General features: G+C 36.5%; 1 protein-coding gene across 4 annotated transcripts in view; it reads right to left on the reverse strand.

The window, feature by feature from the left end:
* Nucleotides 1–1434: 1434 nt before the first annotated feature.
* LOC115211447 (transcriptional adapter 2-beta) overlaps nt 1435–15285 on the reverse strand; it is a 34574-nt gene continuing 20723 nt past the window's right edge. For 3 of the 4 annotated variants that reach the window (XM_036500570.1, XM_029780118.2, XM_036500582.1), the window contains 8 exons: nt 14878–15031; nt 12397–12476; nt 11341–11412; nt 10456–10520; nt 8204–8253; nt 6857–6888; nt 6653–6736; nt 1435–4419 (listed from right to left, as the gene is read on the reverse strand). In XM_036500570.1, coding sequence (XP_036356463.1) covers nt 4373–4419; nt 6653–6736; nt 6857–6888; nt 8204–8253; nt 10456–10520; nt 11341–11412; nt 12397–12476; nt 14878–15031 — 584 coding nt within the window. In that variant the 3' untranslated portion in view covers nt 1435–4372. The remainder of the gene's footprint in view (nt 4420–6652; nt 6737–6856; nt 6889–8203; nt 8254–10455; nt 10521–11340; nt 11413–12396; nt 12477–14877; nt 15032–15285) is intronic. The other variant, XR_003881668.2, reaches the window with a different exon arrangement.

Here is a 15285-nt window from a genome sequence, read left to right on the forward strand (position 1 = left end):
ACAATCAAGCATCATGTGGTCCATGGCCTTACCAGCCCTGGTCAAACCATGCCATCATGGAAAATGGATGTTAAATGATGAATGACCAGAGAGAGGCTTCTTCATTGGATGATGAATGCATTCTTACAAAGACTCTGAAGAGCAATGAAGAACTTGAGTCTCTTGCTGTTGCAGAAGATTTGTCTGATATTGACCGAACTGTTTATATTTTACAATGTGCCCGAAATGAATCCCAACAACTCAGTGTAGTTAATTTACCTGACCTTTTGAAATCTGGTAGTACAGAATGACTAGAAAAAGTGGTGCCTCGAATACAAGAGGTTTTGAACTATGCCCACCCAAGCAGACATACAACGGGCTGCATTTCTCCAAATATTACAGAAAGAACAAGTTGCAGTGGAAGCACTCCGTCGGTTCCGACGACGAGGGTTCCGGTTGATCCGAATCAACGGAACAGCCTGCTCGTGAAATTAACGTGCAAGTGGCTGAGCACTCCACAGACATGTGCACCCTTAACGTAGTTCTCAGGGATATTCAGCGTGACACAGAGAGTGACAAGGCCGGCCCCTTGAAATACAGGTACAACAGAAACAGGAAGTAAGAGTGAGAGAAAGCTGTGGTGAAAGAGTACAGCAGGGATCACCACCATCCCCTGCCGGAGCCTCGTGGAGCTTTAGGTGTTTTCGCTCAATAAACACACACAACGCCCGGTCTGGGAATTGAAACCGCGAGTCCGCTGCCCTAACCACTGGGCCATTGTGCCTCCACAAGTTGCAGTACAGAACTATGTACAAACGTTTTTACAAACCATTCCTACTGGCATCGATAACAAAAATCCAGATATATCAAATGCATGGCTTGGAACCTTACCTGATGTTATTGATCTATTACCTAAAACAGATATCCAAAAAGAAATCTGAACAGCTGCTGTAGCAAAGGCTCAGTCATCCCAATCAGTAGAAGCCAGGCTGCCATGTTGTCAAATATTAGGAAAAATAGCCACTAAGTTTGACCGGTTTGGAGCTTGGTGCAGCTCTCTGGCTCACTAGCTCCAGTCAAACTGTCTAATTAATGCCAGCCTGGAAAAGACATTAAATAATGATGACAAATACATACACTCACATGTGTGTTAATGTCGTTCCCCTGTTCTTTCATTAACACCATTTATACTAAAATTGGTGATGCTTAGTCTTCAGTAAACAACAGTCCAGTAAATTCCAAGGTATCATTGGTCTCGGTGTGTGTGAATACCAATGGTATGAACATACCTTATTTGAATAAGTAAAGATTGATGAATGAAGTGTATGCAGCAATAGAAAAATCTTCAACAGGTTTTGTTTAACCAATGCTGGCATAGAAACAAACTGGGAAAGAAAGAAGAAAAAATCGTGACATAGACAAAACGAAAGAATAAAAAGGATGAAGTCACTCAGATATAGTTATTAAAAGACCTTGCATTTTTTGTTGTTGTAGTTGTTATTTTTATTTTATTGAATTTTTTTTTGTAATAACTTGTGGTTTTAATTGAAAGCCTTATAAGGTAACAGCTTTTGCAACAGATATAAATTTGCAGTTTATAAAGAGTTAAGTCAATAAATAAAGTTATTGCTTGTGAGTAGCAATAAATGAGTGATGTGAAAAAAGGAAAAGATGAAAACTATATTACACACTCTCCTAAATTTACATCAATGCTTACATACACTAACATTCATTGTGTGGTACATACACTATGTCAGACTAACAGGCTTTCACCCATCAAGTGGTAACTTCACTGAAGTAAATAATTTATGTACATTGGTTTATCCAAAATTTCCACAGTGTCTCCAGAAAGTTTTAAAAGTCACAACCAACAGCAGTAACTGTTATGAGAAAGAGAGGGCAGTGAAAAAAAAAAAGTGGAAGAGAGATGACAAAAGGTTGAGGGGAAGAGAGATGGGACAAAGAAGTGGGTAAAGAAACACAAAGAGAAAACGGAGTTGGAAGTAAAATAAAAAGAGAGAAAAGAGAAACAGTCGGATAGTAATAAAGACAATAACTAATATATATATATATATATATATATTGAAAAGGAGGAAAATAGGAGATAAAAAGGAGAAGAGGGATGGAAGAGAAGTGAGGTGGGGTTGAGAGCAATATTGTTAACATGTTTGGTTGTTGTTGTGGCATAGCCCTGACAGAACCATGCAAGAAAGAGGGGAGTAGGACAGCTGACCACCACCACCAAACAGATAAGTAGTTATAGCAGACTGTCACGGTACATCCAGTTGTTTGTTGTTATGGCAGTGGCCCCTTGGTCCAGCAGACAGCATTTGTACCTGTTATGTGTAGCCTTCAGTCAGCCCCGACTGAGTTGACCTATGATCAAAGACTCTCCAGGTTTGAAAACCTAATTCCCCCACCCCACCAAGTGTATCTAGGACTACATTCTCCAATGTGTCCCTCCGGTTTTTTTCCTTTTTTTTTTAAAGACAGTAGGGTATGATTTGAAAGAGATATGACTGCTACTTCCGGCAGGTATATCACTAAAGAAAAGGCTCCAAGTTGTTTACTGAATGGTTGGGGGGGGGGGAAGCCCTTGTTAGACTTGATAGGTATCTCTCATGACAATTCTGAGGTGTGTATGTGAGAGAAACCACCTGCCAAAAAAAAAAAAAAAAAAAAAAAAAAAACTAATAACAAATAATATCAAATATGATGACATGATAATTCGATTACTCAATGATAATGTCCCTAGGTTTTGGGTGATAGAAAATTTCAAATTTCTAATTGCCTTGATATATTTCCAAAGCCTTACATACAATCAAAGACTTGAGGAAATGCCAGTCTTCAGCTGACCTGCCTAACCTCACCAAAGGGGAAACAACTCAACGTATTTTGGATGAAGTTTTCATTCCATCAAAATGGTAGGATAGCTTCTTATGTAAAAGGTTCAAAAAGGGGACTGTCACCATAGACCCATAACTAAGTCAGTCAGCTCGGGTTATAAGGGAAGAGCTATTGAAGAGGTTACAAATCAATGCACTTCCAAAGAAAATATGCTGGCAGTATTAAAATAGACTTACAACCCATCTTACTTGCTTCTTTGCTAGGTCTTGTTGGATCAAAGATTTGGTTTATTTATAGCAACTAAGAAGGGAAACCTATGAATAGCTACAATTTTGAGTCCCTAAACCTTCAGGCTCAAAATGTGTGTTTAGAACTTCTCCAACTCAACCAGGACTGTTCTTAATAAAGAATTTCAAAAATTGTTATGAACTTGGGTTCAGGGGTTGCCAGGACAGCAGTATTCTAATTTAAAACTCTATCTGTTGGAGCTTTAAATTAGCACAGAAAATTGATATGGCATCAAATATATAAAGATAACATCTGGATTTATTTAAGGATGAGCAATGATGGAGCTTGAGAGAGTTATGGTCCTCCAATTATCTTTAGAGCATTGATGATCATAACAAAATGAGCATCCCATTTGCACTTCCATCCTGGCATTACCCTGGTGCACAAGGCCCTCAATCTATACTCATTTATGAGCACAAATGATTAGTTGATTCCAGTGGTTGGCTACCTGGACAAGAAGATTATAACACAGAATGAATCAACAAAAGAGGTAAACAGATTACTTTTAGCACCCGGGAGACATGAAACAATTTGAGATTTGTGGCACTAGTGAATCAATGAAAGAGTTTCTATATAAATGTGTAAGCTGTTAGATTTAACAACCAAACACCCCTCAAATCACACCTTGCTATCTTAAACAAAAAAAAGAAAGGACTTATAAAATAACACTGTATGCATTATATCTAAAATAAAGACTAGATATTCAAAACTGGAATGTTTTCAACGATAGGTCTGTTTGATCAGGTTTTGATATTGGGTTACAGACCAAGCACAGCAAACTGTCTGTAATTGTTGGTAGTTGCTGTGACAGCAGCTATGGTTCTGCTTGACTTTGCTCAAGCAAAAACCTGTTACGGCAGTCTTATCAGCACATCCAGATGTGTTGTAGGTAGGAAAGGGGTGTGAGTGTGTATGGTGGGGAAAGAGCACTCCACCCCGCCCTCCCACCCGTTCAGTTCAACTGGCTTGTGTTCTATAACAGAAGACTATTAACACTCCCAGTTGTCACCGTGGAGCCAGCCTTGACCAGACCTGTTATGTTACACGTTCAACACTTCTAGTTGAGCAGCAGTGCAGCAGCAGAAAGGTTTGCTGTTGATTCTCTCCATCACACACCAATGGCAATGCTTTGCAGTTCCCATGAGACAGTGAAATGAAACACTTCAGAGTCAACAATGGTGCTTTCTCTGCAGCAGAAGAACAACAACAAAACAATCTCAGCAATCAGGAACAGTTCAGTCGATGAGGCCATCATCACTCAAGTAATACTGTGATTGATCAGAGATGCTGCGGTCAAAGATAAACCTAGAAAAAAAAGAAAGAAACAAAACAATCATTTTAATTATGGTACAAAGGCACAAATTTTGATGAAATATAGAGATTAAATTGACCCTAAAAATTCAGTGGAATTTTAATTTATCAACCCTGCCAGATTGGTGCAAACTAACACTTTTGCAGGAAGTAACGAGAGGTAACTACATATTTATTTCTTTATTGCCCACTAGGGGGCGCTAAACATAGAGGGGACAAACAAAGGCAGACAAGGGGTTTAAGTTGATTAGATAGACCCCAGTGCGTAACTGGAACTTATTTAATTGACCCTGAAAGGATGAAAGGCAGAGTTTGAACTCAGAAAAAGCAGTTAGGATTCATATCCTACTTCTACTACTTGCCTCTTAAAGGGACGTAATTAAATACTAAGTCCTATGTCAGGCATCCACTCGCCTTCTAATAATGATTTTTCTTAAGTCTGGAGATATTGGGTACAATTAATTCAATCAATCACAATTCATGAAGGACATATATTCTGACAATTCTAGAAACATTAGAACTTAGGAATATAAAGAAACAAAATTAAATAGGTAAACACTGAAACACCTGATGTCCAACCATTTTTTCAACTCTTCAACCTTCACAATAATGATTTTTCTTATATTTATAAAGGAAGGGAATATATAATTATTCATCACACAACTGAATTATTATTTTTATTGGTTCTGTAGAGATGAACAACACAGTTCCCACAAATATAATAAATGATTTCTAATTTAGATACCACATCAGAAAGGGCCTGTAGATTTAACTGCTACGTATTCTGTCAACATTCTGGTTTTAAAATGTGAACAGATAGCGAGATTGGATTTGCATTGCATTGGCATCCTTTCTGTCTCGGGAGACAATGCAGTTGCGCATGTTTTTGTTGTTTTTTTGTAGTCTAGTCCGGCTTTTATATTTCATGTCCTGATACATTTCCTGCTGTGGCTGGACAAACACTCCCTCTGGCAGGTGCCGCAAATGTAGCGAAGACTGTTCCTGGCTGGTTGTAGTGCCATGGTCTCTTGTTTACGTCTCTTCCTTTCTTTCCATTTCTCCTCTCTCCCTCTGTCGCTTCTTTGTATTCCCTCTTTTACGGTACGTCGCCATTCTCCACGGTTGCCGGCAACTGCCTCCCAACCGCTAATATTGATGTTGCAGGCCTTCATATCCCTTTTGCAAACATCCCTGTAACGTAAGATCAGTCTACCCACAGACCTAGTACCCCTAGCATTGAATTTAGGACAGATATAAAATGACATAAATACCAGAAGGGATTTTGTGTGGCACTATATAATTCTGCTATCATCTCTATATTTAATTATAGTAACATTAATTTCCGGCTTTGTCAGCAAACCACATATTTGTGCAGAAGTAATTTTCATCCAATCTTCAAAGGGATGAAAAGTGGAGACAACCAAAACTAGGCACAAGTGAATATCGCAACATGTTTTGTCCCAAATTTTACTGACTCCACCTTTATAACTTCTGATATTGGCAAATGGTTACAAATTTACAAGAGAGAAGATTGGTCCGCTGAAATTACACGATGAGTCTAGTGACACTTGAACAAAGAATGTTAGGGGGAGGAATAAATATGGTTAAGTATTTATTCTGGCATGCTAAAATGTTTCGCTATACTCTATTTGTCATGCTTTTATGTTGTACGAAAATGACAGGAAGGGCTGTTCATTTTCTAACCACATGGGCAAGAGTGTTCAACTTAGAGCTCCCAGCTGACCAAAGCCTTGTGAGTGGACTTGGTAGATGGAAACTAAGAAACCAGTTGCATATGTATATGTATGTAAGTTTGTATCTCATTTTGACATTGTGTGATAATTGTAGATGAGTGTCACTGCCTTACAAGCAGTCATTCATTTCTAGCAATTTGTGAGAACTCTGTCTGGCCAGGGAGAAATACTAACTTGTTTGTAAACAGATGAGGGTTGGAGACAGCTGTAGAAAATCTGCGTCAATAAATAAACTGTCCAACCCATGCAAGCATGGAAAAGTGGACCTTAAAATGATAAAAACTTAGCTGATGATTGGAACTTATTCATAATATTATCTGAGGATTTTCATTAAATCTGAAGATGAATGATATGAAAGATTTTGGTCTTGTGGTGAGAAACTGATCAACATTATTCTATAAAAATTTAAAATATAGCTACTCAAACTACTAGTCCCAATATGTAATTTAAAATAGTCTTACTCTAAGCCTTACCTGTTATTTCTTTTAGGAAATGCTTCATGCAAAAAACAGCTGCCAGTTTCCTTCTAATTAAATAGAAAATATCATATTTTCCGCCTGCAAATGAAAATGGGAAAATATTGAGTTCAGTGATCGAAACTCCAATACAAATAAATAAATACACGTGACAACAATAACAACAGCTCAAATGAACAGACAACACATGATTTTACTTACCGGGTTCTTTTCCTTGTAAATCTAAGTTTTCGCTGAAAATGATCAGAAAGTAAATTTTGCTTTAGTATAAAAGTTTAATATGAAGGGAAGAACAAAAATCTTCATATTAATAATAGGTTGAAATTTTGGCACAAAGTCCAGCAATTTTAGGGAGAGCAAGATAATCAATTATATAAACCCCAGCACTTGACTGGTTCTTATTTTATCAACCCTGAAAGGATGACCAGTAATACCCCTAAGCACTTCTAACAGTTCTGCCAACTCAAGGCTTTAATAAAATAATCATCATTCCTTTATTATATTAATTGCCAAAAGTGAGGAGAATTAATTTCATTGAAATATATCTAATTTAACAGTTCAACTAAATCAGTACAACTTTTGTACCACCGGCAGTTCTGACTATATTGCAACATACTAGTATTCAAATTTGGCAGAATTGGATAAATACATATTATTGGGGTGTAACAAAGAAACACATACCAAGATGCATTACCAACCTTCGTTGCTCATGAAGTTAGGTACATTCATCCTCAATGCTTCAATGTAGATGCACCAAAGTGACAATGCTGAGATGACTCAACCTTGGTAATACCACATAACCATGACTTTTAGTTACACTTCTTAAAATATCTTTTGCAATCTTTGATTGAGGTCTGACAAAGATGTCACATCCCAAACATGCTTTTACTTAGCCTATCAATATTAACAAACGTCCAAATCATAAGTAGTGTTTACAACTCCAATTCTTCATATATGTTATATCTGGGGACATGATTCCTTGATCCCTCTAATTTCTAAGCAGTCAGTTTATATCACAAGATTCACAATAAACAGTAACTGCATCATTTTTATATCAAACTCCACTGTGTACGCTGCACTGTTACACTGAATGACACCTTTATTGACATAGAAGTCCTTTAAACAGAAGCAGTGTAAAAGTTTTAGTTTCTTTATCACTTCCAACAATTTTGTTGAATTAAAACACTAATAGTCACAAGAAGCTAAGTTTAACAACTACATGTATTAAATAACTCACACATTTCAAATAGCAAATCTCTGATAACTTCCTAAGTAAGCTTTTAGTTTTGAAACAGACAAAAGATTGCACACAACCGAATCTTTCTTAATCTTCCAAGTTTTAGGGAATCTCTGTGAGTTAAGAGCGGAGGGAGTACAATAAGCATTAATTTCCTAAAGTATCAAGCTGATAGTTTTACAATGATATAGCACGTTGCTCATTATTAATTAAATTTATTAAAATGGAACACAAAAATAACAATTGGTATATTATCTTTCAACTCCTATCAAGCATTCATCAGAATATCAAAAAGTATCAAGGAAGCTTACTTTAGTTCTCCGGAAGCCATTGATTCCCCTCCTTCCTGTAAACGGCTGTCCTAGACAAAAACAAAAATTGAGTTAATTCTTGATCAGACAATACAGGTATCAATGATACCACAAAATATCACAAGTACAGCGGAATTATTGATGTTGGGTAAATTAAAAACGCAAAAATAAAAGTATACAAATGCAGAGCCATGTAAATGAAATGCTTATTTCTATAAATTCAACAGAGAGTAACAATTGACTAAACAGAGATTTATCCTTTAGTTGGCCTTAGTTTATACTTGGCCTTAGTTTATACTTGTCACAGAAATACTTTATACCTTAAGACTATCAACACTGAAATAGAGATATATCATTACAAACATCCCTATATATATATCTAAGTCTAAATATCTTAATATTATGAAAACATAGCCCAATGAGTAAACTAGGCTTTATACGGAGGAACGCATCGGCCAGTTTCAGTCATTATTCTTTAGTAATTCCTTCCTTCTTCAAGTTGTGTTCTCCAAATTCAGCTTTAACTATTTAGCATTTAATTTGCCATATCCGGCCCAAATATTCTAGCTGTTTTATGCCAAAACTGTCTAGATACCTATCATTCTAAAAATATGCAAATGCACTATAGGAATCTTGAAGCTACAAAATAATGCATGGTTAATTCAAAATAATGAGAATGAATAAGCAATACTTTTGACAAAGAAATCTGAATGCTAAAAGGTTAAACATCAGGCTTCAAGTTTTCTCTTAATGGACATCTTCCTGCCTAGTTCCTATTATTCAGTTTCACAACTATCTTACCCATATTATTGCAAGCAATACATTATATACTTTCATTATCAAATAATAAAATATTAACACTAGCAACTCAATAAAAATAAATTTAAGTGCAGCACTTTGGTTTGGTTAAGTGTCTTCCACTATGGCAACAGGCTAACAAAACCCTTGTGAGTGGATATGGAAAATGGAAACTGAAAGAAGCGCATATATTATATATAGATACATGACATATATGTCTGTGTGCATGTATGCATTTGTCTTGTCTTGATATTAAGTTTTTGACATTTCTGTCAAGACAAAGACCCTTGGCTTGACATAAGTAAGCATCATTGTTATACAAGTTGTTCGTTGCCAGTCTGGCATGAAAGGCATCCCTGGTCACAGGGAAACAGTACCTCGCTTGGAAACAGATGAAGGTAGGTGAAAGGAAAGCATTGAGTCATAAAAAAATCTGCTTTAACAAAATTCGTCTGACCCATGCAAGCATAGAAACATAGATGTTAAATGATGATGATGATTCTAGCTAAACCATTTTTCATCCCTATTATTGTGTATATTGTGGCTAACCACTCATCAACTGCATTTTCCATAGCAACAGTGATAAAGGAAGCTGCAGTGACTTGATAGGTTTTGTTCAAAAAGCACCGGTTCTTCACCAATGTTCACATCCTTTGCTAATATAAACTTCAGATATAATCAAACACACCTGTGACTGGTCTCCAGTCAGTTTCTTTCAACCAAATTGCATGCACAAGGATTTAGCCAAAACCTGAGGTGACAGCAGTCGATACATGTCTAAAGTGCTACATGGTGGGATCAAAGCAGAACCAAATGACTGTCAAGGGAACATCCTAACTATACAGCTATGCTGCTGTCCTTGTTTGTAAGAATCGTTTTTTTTTAGAATGGTACTTATAAAGAATTTATAAAATCTAAATAGTATTCTTAAACCAACCAAAGTTTACTTCCAAACTCTAGGGTTTTTTTCTGTAATCCTCATATGCTGCTCAACTTTTGTTTTCCCCTTCCTATCTACAACTTATTGAATTCTATTTTCTTTGCTCTATTATAATATAATGCTACAGACTATGCTTGTGATAAATATCTATATTAGCTGCTCTGCTACCATTTCTTCCTTTCTCTCCTTGCTTCCCTATTCTCTTTTATTGTTTCTGAAACTAGAAATAAAAATATAAAAAAAAAAAAAATGAAAAACAGAAATAAACTCTACTATGTTTTATACATAAATTAGATGCAAGAAAGGGAGAGAGAGAGAGAGAAAACAAAACATTTATGACGAAATATAAATGTAACTATATAATAATAATAATAAAGAAAAGAAAATTCTGTGAAAAATACCTGTTTTTACCCTGCTATAAAAACACAAGAAGAGATGATTAAAATGATAACGAATGTAATGCTGAGGAATGGAAAATGGTTTGGGATAATAAAAGAAACAGTATATTACTCACCAGTCGTTTGTTGTTATTTTTTCTTCTATCTCTTTTATATTTCTTATTTTTAAACACTAAAACTTCTGCAAAAACAATATAAAACAAAAATACATATATAAACATAAATAATCATACACATTAATCAAATGAATTAATTATAAAACCCTAGACAAAAAATTGCTTTCCTTAGAAGTACTAAACACTTTGAAAAAAGATAGAAGTGATACATAACTTAAAATAGGAGAGAAATATTTTGACAGACACCAGACACATTCCTGTCTATGTGCTTCTTAGTTGCATTAAACAAAGAAAACAGTTCTAAAAGGATACGTCATAGAAAACGCAACTTCATGATAAAGAATTAACTAAATCAAAGGATTTACAAGGTTTTGAAGAGAATGACACAGCAGAGTGGTTTTCTGGCAACTTCTCCCAGTCTGTAGAAAAATTTGCTCTTTTATCCAACAAAATATTTGTTAATTATAGTGGTTTGCAGCTTATGCACTGCACCTGTCTATTTTCCACTAGACAGATTGAATTGTGTAACTTAGCAGTCAAACACCTAACTGAAATGACCAGTGATGAGTCAGAGTAACCAGCAATTACATTTAAATCAAAGGACCCGATTCAAATAAACATGAAGGAACAACTTTAGAAGGAAAAGGAATCTAAATAAAGGATGGTGTGTCCATGTTAAACTAGCTGCACACAAGTAGTTACTAAATATCAACCTAAACAAATATACAATAATCAAACAACCTAAATCATACACAGGTGAGCTAAAAAATGGATGTTGCGAGTTCCATCTTCTCATGGCACACTAATATCATCCACTTTCCTCTGATTCTTGCCGACACAATTACACTTTTTGAATATTAGAATTTAACTCATGCACATACTAACCTGCGAAAGTCATCAACCCATTCTTTCGGAACCGGAATAATTCCCGAATTCGACTTTTTAAGTCTCTTTCACCTTTAAAATAAAAGTATAACTATAAATCAGTAAAGTATAAGATTAAAGAATTAAATAAAATTAGATTTAAGTTTTCTGTTCTTCACTCAATAATGGGCCATCTCATGAATTCTACCTGATGTGCACTTCTTCAATTATATTAATTGTTGACAGCCTACAATTTGATATGAAGTGTTGTGAGCATGTAACATTTGCCCAAGATTGAAGATATGTTGGTGCAAAATTGACAATTTTATTTCATATCTAGAATGGATCTCAAGAGCTAAAAAAATTTGAAAAAAAAAAAAAAAAATTTCTATCATTACACAGTTGTGTTAATCATTAGAACTGACAGAGTTTTGTATGATTTCCGTTGCCACAATGAAGAAATGAAATACTAAGAATATGCACAAAATTTCATGCTGTTATCTTTTAGCCAGTCTAATACTATATTTTACAAATAATTTCCTCACACTAGTTACAAGTTGGAAAGATCAAATATTCTTCCTTTGACTAACAAATTTATCTTACTATCGACTTCTTAGCTAAAATGAGTGAAACAAAAGTATTAACAAATCATGTGTAATGTCACAAATGCAAATAATTGTTGAAGAGGTTTATGTTTAAATCTTGTGGCACCCACAACCCCTTACATTACCTAACCAATGCAACAGTTTATTTGAAATATTTTATAATACTGCTCTCATCAAACAATGAACCTTTTTGATCTCCATGTGTCTAACACACGTGGACATGCCTACAAAGTCAGAAAACAACACAGCTCCCATGACTTTCAGAAACATCTTTTCATGCTCAGAGTTGCTGAAGCATGGAACAAACTGCCTGCGTCAGTTGTTGACTGCCATGACACTGCATCCTTTAAGGCCCTCATGCTTTCCGAAATCCGCCGAAACTACACCTGATTATATATACACTTTAGATGAGTTGTAGTGCACCTGAGCACTGTACACAATTATTATTATTATTATTATGAAGGCAACTTACGCGCTAAACTTTCATAATACTGCACATGTTCCTGGAATGTGTGAAATTTTGCAAACACACGTAATTTTTCTTGAAACTCTCTTTAAGGGAAAAAAAACAAAAAAAATTCAATATTTATTTAGACCAATAAAATGCAATGAAGGGAAATTATAAATTTCAATTTTTTCTTTAAATGACAAAAAAACAATTAGGTCTCGTGAACATTTAATCATTGTATTTTGAGAAAATTGGTTTGGAAGTAAAGAAAATAACCAAAGCAATTCAGATAAGCAATATAGATCTTTAGTTTCTTTTAACAACTAAAACTAATGTCACGTTGGGAGGCTCCCAGTTCAGTTTTACACTATATAATTTTATAACAACTCATTTGGTCAACAAATCATTAATGAAAATTTATTTATCATAAATTGCGCATCACCCATCATCATCATTTAACGTCCGCTTTCCATGCTAGCATGGGTTGGACAGTTCAAGTGGGGTCTGTGAAGCCAGAAGGCTGCTTCAGGCCCAGTCTGATCTGGCAGTGTTTCTACGGCTGGATTCCCTTCCTAACGCCAACCACTCCGTGAGTGTAGTGGGTGCTTATGTGCCACCCGCACAGGTGCCAGACAGCCACGGACGGATGGTGCTTTTTACGTGCCACCGGCACGGGGGCCAGGCAAGGCTGGCAACAGCCACGATCGGATGGTGCTTTTTACGTGCCACTGGCACGGGGGCCAGGCGAGGCTGGCAACGGCCACGATCGGATGGTGCTTTTTACGTGCCACCTTAAAAAATTTAATGTGGGTATGTTGTTGTCTAACCTCATGACAATTTGATGAACAGACTTAGGATAAAAACATTCCAATCAATACCAATGACATATTTTTAGGCATTGGATCTCGAACCATATTTTCCAATTTGTCTTCCCCCTTTTCAAGACAGTAGGGAATATAATTTGAAGGAGTTCTGCTATTTCTAGCAGGTTGAATGACCACATAGACTCCCTACTATAGATATGTAGCTTTCTACAAAGGAATGTGTTTAGATGATCAATCTGAAAGGTATAACCTACAGAAAATTAGTTACAAAACAGTATATTTATATCCAGAAGACATTTTGATATTCTGAAAGTTTCTCAGAAAATATTAAGTTATCTAAAACAGCAACAATTTGATCTGGTTTGATAAAAGTATGCAACAGAGGTGCAAACATTGCTGTCATGATAACGAAGTTTAATTTGCAACCATGAGGTTCTGGGTTGAATTCCACTGCATGGCCATATGAGCATATGCCTCCAGCCATAGCCTTAGATTGACCAATACCATTTAAGTTGAATTTCATCATCATCATCATCGTTTAGCGTCCGCTTTCCATGCTAGCATGGGTTGGACGGTTCAACTGGGGTCTGGGAAGCCAGAAGGCTGCACCAGGCCCAGTTTGATCTGGCAATGTTTCTACGGCTGGATGCCCTTCCTAACGCCAACCACTCCATGAGTGTAGTGGGTGCTTTTTACGTGCCACCGGCACGGAGACCAGACGAAGCTGGCAAACGGCCACGATCGGATGGTGCTTTTTATGTGCCACCGGCACGGGGGCCAGGCGAAGCTGGCAACGGCCATGATCGGATGGTGCTTTTTATGTGCCACCGGCATGGGGGCCAGGCGAGGCTGGCAACGGCCACGAACGGATGGTGCTTTTTACGTGCCACCGGCACGAGGCCAGTCGGGGCGGCGCTGGCAACGGCCACGTTCGGATGGTTCTCTTACATGCCACCGGCACTGGTAACTCAGCTGCAATTTCCATTGATCGATTTCGATTCTGATTCTCACTTGCCTCAACAGGTCTTCACAAGCAGAGTTTTGTGTCCCAAGAAGGGAAGGTATGCATAAGTGGACTGGCTACATCCCATGTAGAAGGCCACGGTTATGGTCTCACTTGTCCTGCCGGGTCTTCTCACGCACAGCATACTTCCAGAATTTGTTTGATGAAAATTGCTAAGAAGCTGGTCGTATATATCTGCATGAATCTGTCCATTTAAATATGTGTCTAAACCTCCCTGAAACCAGTTCAATTCCTTAGTGGGCTATTTGCTCCATAATTTAGTAAATCCTTAAATCCTTAAAAATGTTTTAGCCCGAAGGCCACGGCCATGCTGGGGCACCACCGCTGTAGTTTAACAAATAGAAATCAATAAAGGAGAGGGATTCTTTTACTTGTTTCAGTCATGTGGTTGGAAAGCAGGCTTCTTACCACACAGCCAGGCCCAGGTTTTTTTTTTTTCAACTTCTCTATTTCCTGAACCACAGTAAGAAGGAAACAATGAGAAAGGATTTTATAACAATATTTTTGTATTCTAAGATTAATGCTAGATTCTAGATTTGTCAGAAACAATAAAGCAATACATGTTGGATAAATATAGTCAAAGAAAAAGAAAACTATTGTTCATCTGAAATGAAACTGAAAATTAAAAGTAAACAAATAGAATAAGACAATATTTACCTATCAAGTTTTGTAGTTTTTTTCTTAGCATACTGGGACTTAAATTTGTTGCCCCCATTTATCTGAAATAAGCCATAGTCACGAGCCAACCTTTTCCTGTGTTCTCGTTCCTGTAACCGAAGGCGATAGGTGTCCACCTGACTGAGTTTGAATGCTGCAAAAGTTAACAAGTCAATCTGAATTAGTAATTTTCTCTAACTTTAAACAAACATAAGAAAGATTTGAAGTTTGAGAAATCATCAGAAGAGGAAATATCTGAGAATGCTTAGGAAATGTTTTAAGCTCTTCATATGTTTTATAAATTAGCAGAAAATAAATTTAGAGGATATGTGTTTCATTTTCTGGGATATTTTGATGTCCCAAGGTAACCAAATTCAAGACGATTAAAAATAATGGTCACATGTGTAA

Source organism: Octopus sinensis, linkage group LG1, assembly GCF_006345805.1.
Source record: "Octopus sinensis linkage group LG1, ASM634580v1, whole genome shotgun sequence".
In the NCBI taxonomy this organism is placed as follows: Eukaryota; Metazoa; Mollusca; class Cephalopoda; order Octopoda; family Octopodidae; genus Octopus; species Octopus sinensis.